Here is a 7466-nt window from a genome sequence, read left to right as displayed (position 1 = left end):
GAGCAGCATTTACTACACAGAGCCGTTGTTCACAGGCAAGCTGCGCAACACCACGTTCATAATCGCGCGATTTTTTGCGCAGCTTGTCAGTGAACAACGGCTCTGTGTAGTAAATGCTGCTCCATGTGAAAGCCCGCACGTGATGGAGATTTACCGCTGATTACAGAAGCGACTTTACTGACAAGATGCGCATTAAATATCGCATGCGATTTATCGTGCAGCCCTAGTTTGAATGTCCGCTGAGGAAAGCGATATCTTTGTTGTACTATCCTTTCATCTGTTAATGATTTCCAATGACAGCATTGCTCAGTGCATTTGTTGGCTGCATCTTACAAGGTGTTGTTGAAAGTAAAAATACTATCTTGTTTACAACCCTGTTTCAGCCTCTTTCAATATAAAAGTCTTTACTGCTGACTCACTCATAAAACAGTCTCTTGTTGCCATCTAATGTCGGAATAATGTAACTAAAATCACTGTCACAAACACATACACACCGTTTCCCAAAACTAAATACTATTAATAAATAATTACTACTGTTATATAAAATATTAGTTAGTATATAATAATAATTAATAAACATCAACAGCCATCATAAAAGTCAAAAGTACAAAGGCAATGCTCTGATATATATATATATATATATATATACACTGAACAAAATTATAAACGCAGCACTTTTGTTTTTGCCCCCATTTTTCATGAGCTGCGGTTGGATGTACTGCCAAATTCTCTGAAACGCCTTTGGAGACGGCTTATGGTAGAGAAATTAACATTCAATTCATGGGCAACAGCTCTGGTGGACATTCTTGCAGTCAGCATGCCAATTGCACGCTCCTTCAAAACTTGCGACATCTGTGGCATTGTGCTGTGTGATAAAACTGCACATTTTAGAGTGGCCTTTTATTGTGGCCAGCCTAAGGCACACCTGTGCAATGATCATGCTGTCTAATCAGCATCTTGATATGCCAGACCTGTGAGGTGGATGGATTATCTCGGCAAAGGAGAAGTGCTCACTAACACAGATTTGTGAACAATATTTGAGAGAAATAGGCCTTTTGTGTACATAGAAAAAGTCTTAGATCTTTGAGTTCAGCTCATGAAAAATGGGGGCAAAAACAAAAGTGTTGCGTTTATAATTTTGTTCAGTGTATATATACACACACACACACGCTACTTTATTATTGTCATTATACTATAGCACATTATTTCTAAAGCAAAACATCCAACCAACTGCCATTTTTTACACAAAACAGCACAAGCACACTGTTAAAGCAAACTTACATTTTTAATCAGTAGGAATATTATGTGTTTATTAATGTTTGTCTGTCAGTATATCTCTTTTCCTGTTGTTCTGACAGTATTTCTGAACAGTATCAGTCTCTGCAGGCAGGTAATTAATCGAGGAGGTGTATGGTCATCATCAATGTCATTTCCACACAACATCAGAGAGAACAGAAATAGCTCTTTTTGTCCCTGCAGTCTATCACACAAGGGTAGGGCTCTCAGCCCTGAGGCATATCTTTGATGCATGTGACCTATGTCACACACACATAACCAGTGTTAAAAAGTGGTTAGCTTTATATTTTGAAATGTTACGACAAGTCTGAAGAGAATCACATTGTGTTAATGATCCATTCGTATTTCATTATCTTACAAATGATGACCTAATGAGAGTCAGAACTGAGGCACATCCTGGTTTGTTTTTGTTTCCATAGATTACCTCTGTGGTCCAGAGCAGAACATACACAAGATCGACTTCACCAGGTTCAAAATCCGAGACATGGAGACAGGCACGGTTCTTTTTGAGATCACCAAACCCCCTACAGCAGGTAGGCAAGGAGCCAGCAGACCTCTCAAATTCACTTCCTCACTCCACCTACACAGACTGCACATTTAAATGCAAGGCTCGTTTTGATTTTTTTTTCCCATAAAGCCCTGATTTCCATTTAGATGCAGTGCACTGCACAAGAGCCCTTCAAAGGCTCATTCGGTAATGCCAACCCCTTTCTGATTCACAGAGAGTGGGGAGGGCAGAACGGACTTTGACCAGAACGCCGGGCGCTTTGTGCGTTACCAGTTCACGCCCGCTTTCCTCCGACTACGCCAGGTTGGCGCCACGTAAGTGCAATCAGTGGCAGGATTACACTTGATCTTAATTGCAACCTAAAATTAGCCTGAAATCACACTTCACAATCTGTTTGACTTAATCTTTAAAGGGGTCATATTATGATGTATCGAGTTTTTCTTGATATTTTCAGATAAATGGCTTAATTATACTTTAAAAAACATACTGATTCACAACTTCCTTCCAAGTTAAAAAAGACCATGTTACAGCACTGTAACACATGACCCATCTTGTCAAAGGCAGTAATGAGAAGAAAATAGGATACCATTAGTCCTACACACAAGAATAACCAAAGATAACTAATGATAAGAGGAAAATGTAATAAAAAATTGGTTTAGTAAGGTAATTGTGAGATAAAGGTTAAAATAAGAAAGTGAAGTGGCTTTATAAACTATATTTTATATTATTTATAGCTGTTTTGTGAACTTGTCACAATCTAATACAAGAGGCTATAAAAGTGACTGTTATTAAAGGATGGGGAAGAAAATATATTGTATAAGCTGTATTACATTTCACATGTGACAAAAATTTTTACATAGACGTCTTAAAGGTGTGGTAGAAATAAACATTCTGTACATTACCATTCAAAAGTTTTATAATTATTTATACTTTTATTCGGCAAGGATGCATTACATTAATCAAAACGGACAGACAATGCATTTATAATGTTATTAAATGTCTATTTCAAATAAATGCTGTTTTTGACATTTCTATTCATCAAAGAACCCTGAAATAAAGTATCACAATTTCCATTAAAATATTAAGCAGCACAACTGTTTTCAACATTGATAATAAGAAGAAAAATCTGTATATCAGAATGATTTCTGAATAATCATTTGACACTGTAGACTGGAGTAATGATGCTGAAAATTCAGCTTTGCCATCACAGGAATAAATTACACTTTTAACCGTATTAAGCCCAAAACAAAATTCAGTTGTAATAATATTTCAAAATGTTACTGTTTTTACTGTATTTCTGATTAAATAAATTCAGACTTGCTGAGCATTAGAGACTTCTTTCTAAAACATCAAATCAACCCTATAACATGGAAGGAGCTATTTTCATTGCTACAAATCCATGTCCCCTTAAATGTGTCCTTTCCCACCTCCACAGGGTGGAGTTCACTGTAGGCGATGTTCCCATCAACAACTTCCGAATGATCGAGAGGCACTATTTCCATGGGCAGCTGCTGAAGAGCTTTGACTTTGAGTTTGGTTTCTGCATCCCGAGCAGTAAGAACACCTGTGAACACATCTATGAGTTCCCATCACTCTCTGAAGAAATAAGTACGTTCTAAATGTTTTTATCAACTGTTTGCTGTTAATTAGTTTGTGATCTTTTGGCTGGACCTAATATGTGACACTGTGTTTCTTGTATCCCTCCATAGTGCGTGAAATTATCCTTCACCCTTATGAGACGCAATCTGACAGCTTTTACTTTGTGGACAACAAGCTTGTGATGCACAATAAGGCAGATTATTCTTACAACGGTGGATCGTAGGAAGCCATTCTCACCTTCTGCATTGAGTTGCAATGGACCGGCAGAGGAAAGTGGCATCTAGGCATCTAATCTTATATGTGATGATGCATTTGGTTAAAACAAACAAAAAACACCCCAATCTCAGGATTTGTGTGTGTGTGTGTGTGTGTGTGTGTGTGTGAAATAATTCTAAACAACCCTGATTTTTGACTAAATGTTCATACAGCGATGTCGCTCAAGGCTTCTAAAGCATAAAAAGAGCATCATGTTGAGTGGGTTGGAGATACAGTGACCAATGCAGTGTGTAAAGGAAGGGATACTGTCAGGAACTGTGTATTTTGCGCTGACATTGCACCCACTTCCTGTTGGCCTCTACAGAAGGGCCTTGTTTTGCTTTATTTTTCTCACTTTCATTTTTGAATGCTCATAATTTGGTCGATGATGTAAATCTATGTTATTTATATTAATATGCTCTTATTTATATTGATATACATTGTCACACATATTTTTAATAGCATCTTTTGTCAAATAATAGTGATAGATATCGCTGTCAATTGTTTCATGTGATTTAACAAAAAATAGAAAAATAAAAATTCCAAAGTTCTTTAAATCATCATAAGTTTGATTTTTCATTTATTTTACACATAAAACTCCTCCATAGTGGTTTCATTCAGATAAAACAATATTTAAACTGTACACTATCATCCAAAGGTTTGGGACAGGTAAGAATATTTCATAATAAGTCTCTTATGCTCTCCAAGGCTGCATTTATTTGTTCACAATTATAGTAAAAACAGTAATATTGTGAAATATTACAATTTAAAAAAAACTTCTATTTGACTATATTTTAAAATGTAATTTTGCTGATGTAGTGCTCAAGAAACATTTATTATTATTAACACTGACAAAAGGTGTGCTGTTTAATATTTTGTGGGAGTTTTTTTTTTTTTTTTTAATTGATAAAGATAAATTAAAAAACAGCATTTATTTGAAATACATTTTTTGAAACAATGTAAATGTCTTTTGATCAATTGAATGTGTCCTTACTGAATAAAAATATTGATTTCTTTAAAAAAAAAAAATCTGACTAACCGCAAAGTTTATAGTTCTGTAGATAGTCAAAAGAATAATATATGATACAACCAAGGGCAAAAATAATAATTTACAGTAATAAACATTGCTATATGCTACATGTTCAAATCAATTACAATACAGCAAAATGCATTGATCTGTTGTATACAGTGTATTATTATAACACAAATGCCTTATATGTTGTGATCGTATATGCATCTGTCTTAAGATTCAGTTATGGTAGTGCAGTAGATCAGATGAGCCTACCTCAGGTACTGTATTATGAACCTTTTGAAGAATTTTGACAAACAAAAATAACTTTAACCTATGCTTGAAGAGATCTAGTAAAATCCTACAATACAGGAGATCTGTTTTAACTTGTTATAGTGCTTTCAGTGTGTTGCTATGGAAAGACAGTATAAAAAGAGGCAACCACATCCCCCAGTGGATGCCATGGCAAATGCAAACAACAATCAATACTAACTATATGATAAGTCTAGAACACCTTATTAAAATATTACCAACTCAAACACTTTTACACTTTAAAAAAACACTTGCACAAAAGCAACTAAATATTAATATGTTGTTGAATTTCAGCAAAAAATATAAGACAATTTAGGCCACATTCAAGTGATTTTGAGCATTAAATGCTTACAGAAATTTTTGGAATTTCCAAAAATACCAATGGAAGGATTTTAGAGCCCACTAGGGGGACTCCACAAACTTGTAACTTATACTCAAAACGACTTAAGATAAAAACATGCATTACAATATAGATATAAGAAATAAGATATTTCTTATTTTAATTCAACGTCTCAACAACTCTTTTTTTCCCAATTCCTACTGGAAAACCTGGATATATGAGGTAGCCTAATTATAAAGGTAAGATCTAAGCCTAGAAAAGTTATGTGAATTAATGAAATCTTATAACTTCATGGGCATTCATTATGTATATTTATTTTTCTAGTTATGCCAAGCTCTAGAATATTTTATCAGGTAGAAATTGTGAGTGGCATCTTTGAATATTCTTCTAGTTAATGGGGGTCTTGGAGTCAAAAAGGTTGGTACACTGTAAAAAAAATAAATAAAAAAAAAGATTTTCCCAAAATGTAAATAAAATAAAGATTACTGGAGTATGTAAGTTTTTCTACTAAATTGTTACCTGCTTTGTAGCTAACTAATTGTGAAATGTCCTAGCAATTTCGGAGTAAAAATTAATTCTGCACCAATTTTTTCAGTGTAGAAAAACTGGTTTAGTGGGATTGGACAGCATACTGCATTTAAGCAATAAAAGCATTAAAACTAATGTCATTTTTATAACTCACACCATTTAGCACAGAAATCATACTTTTTAGACATTCAAAAATATAAACTTTTTTCTATTTTGGACAGCAAAAATGATGCAGGTTTTTTTTTTTTTTTTTTTCTCATAGCAGAGGAATAGGGGTTGTGTAGAGTCCACTGAGATAAAGCTCAGAAACGCTGCCTTGCACCCCACCATCAGTCTCTGCTAAACCCCCACAGACCCCCACGCTATCCCGTGTTTGATTGGGACTGTCCATGACTACCAGTGAATCCGGAGCGAGGCTGTCATTCCTTAGCTCCTCCCAAAGATTCCCTTTAAACAAAGACAGAGAACAAGTCGTGAACAACAGAGAACAAGTCGTGAACAACTAATGTTTCGAACTCGATCTTACCATGTAGTTGTAGATCTGTGAGGCTGGGATTTAATGCATCGACATCATTACTGGTTTCTCCATCCAGCAGAAGCTCCTGCATGCTTGCTGTAGCGCTGTGACCAGCCTGCAGGGCGGTGCTGTAGCTTGGTGGGGTATGTGCTGGTAAGGAGGAATCCAAGCAGCCTGTCCTGGGACTGGAGGGATGCCCGGCACTGGGCTGATGGGTGACAGGAGGGTAGTATGAGAAAGATAAAGGGCCTGGGGATAAGTAGGGGGGAGGTGGGATGACAGTTTGAGAGGGTAAAGGGTTGTAGAGAGACTGCTGATGCGGGACGCTAGTGTCATGGACAGGTTGGTGTCCGTAAGCAGGATGCATGGCAACTCTTAAAGGTTGAGAATGTGTATGGCTGCTTGGTAGACTGAAGTGAGCTCCAAGAGACTTCAGTTTTTCAGGTCTCTCCCCAAGAAGGCGTTCCAGCTCCTCTAAAACAATGAGCATAAATACATATTTTTAATATACATTATTTAAATATATATTTTACAATATAAACGAGCAATATTGTGTAATATCTAAAACGTCTGGGGTCAGTAAGATTTTTTTATTGACATTAATATTTTTATTCAGCAAGGATGTATTAAATTGATCAAAAGTGACAGTTATAGGGGTGCTCTGATCAGGATTTTTGAGGCCGATCACCGATCGCCGATCACAGAAAGCAGTATCTGCCGATAACGATCACCGTTTATTAAAAGCAATCCTGCGGTTCATAAAGAACTTTGTTTTCCTACCTCGACCAGTGCCATCTATTTTTCCTTGTTTATCTTAAAGTGCTCTTTACCTTTAAACCTAGCCAAAAGACCATATGTGTTGACTGTGAAACACAGTAGACTTTAATATATGCATTTATGGTGTAATTACTACGTTTTCGTGTCAATCCATGTTCATATTTACTGCAAACAATGCGCTGTTACTTTAATTCTTTGCTTGCAGCGCCGCAAAAATAGACTCGGTGCTAAAACCATCTCTCCTGGAACGCACTGACGGACCGCAACCGTGTGCAGTGAACACTTTAATTCGTTAACATGAGCGCGGAAAAAATACGCACCACAT

At 36.2% G+C, this 7466-nt stretch overlaps 2 protein-coding genes across 3 annotated transcripts in view; one reads left to right on the top strand and one right to left on the bottom strand.

Annotated features, from left to right (window-relative positions):
- LOC107743736 (protein unc-119 homolog A-like) overlaps positions 1 to 4065 on the top strand; it is a 15922-nt gene extending 11857 nt beyond the window's left edge. The window contains exons 2-5 of one of the 2 annotated variants that reach the window (XM_016557130.1): positions 1716 to 1829; positions 2019 to 2118; positions 3240 to 3358; positions 3514 to 4065. In XM_016557130.1, coding sequence (XP_016412616.1) covers positions 1716 to 1829; positions 2019 to 2118; positions 3240 to 3358; positions 3514 to 3626 — 446 coding nt within the window. In that variant the 3' untranslated portion in view covers positions 3627 to 4065. Of the gene's footprint in view, positions 1 to 1715; positions 1830 to 2018; positions 2119 to 3239; positions 3413 to 3513 lie in introns of both variants that reach the window. The other variant, XM_016557129.1, reaches the window with a different exon arrangement.
- A 1873-nt stretch (positions 4066 to 5938) lies between these two features.
- The window catches only part of LOC107743735 (forkhead box protein N1-like), a 7704-nt gene continuing 6176 nt past the window's right edge, over positions 5939 to 7466 (bottom strand). The window contains exons 8-9 of the mRNA XM_016557128.1: positions 6374 to 6838; positions 5939 to 6294 (exon numbers count right to left, since the gene is read on the bottom strand). Of these exons, the coding sequence (XP_016412614.1) occupies positions 6104 to 6294; positions 6374 to 6838 (656 nt within the window). The 3' untranslated portion in view covers positions 5939 to 6103. The remainder of the gene's footprint in view (positions 6295 to 6373; positions 6839 to 7466) is intronic.

This window comes from Sinocyclocheilus rhinocerous, unplaced genomic scaffold (assembly GCF_001515625.1).
Source record: "Sinocyclocheilus rhinocerous isolate Xijiao unplaced genomic scaffold, SAMN03320098_v1.1 scaffold166, whole genome shotgun sequence".
NCBI lineage: Eukaryota > Metazoa > Chordata > Actinopteri > Cypriniformes > Cyprinidae > Sinocyclocheilus > Sinocyclocheilus rhinocerous.
Note: the sequence above shows the minus strand (reverse complement) of the source record. Positions and strands in the feature narration are given on the sequence as shown.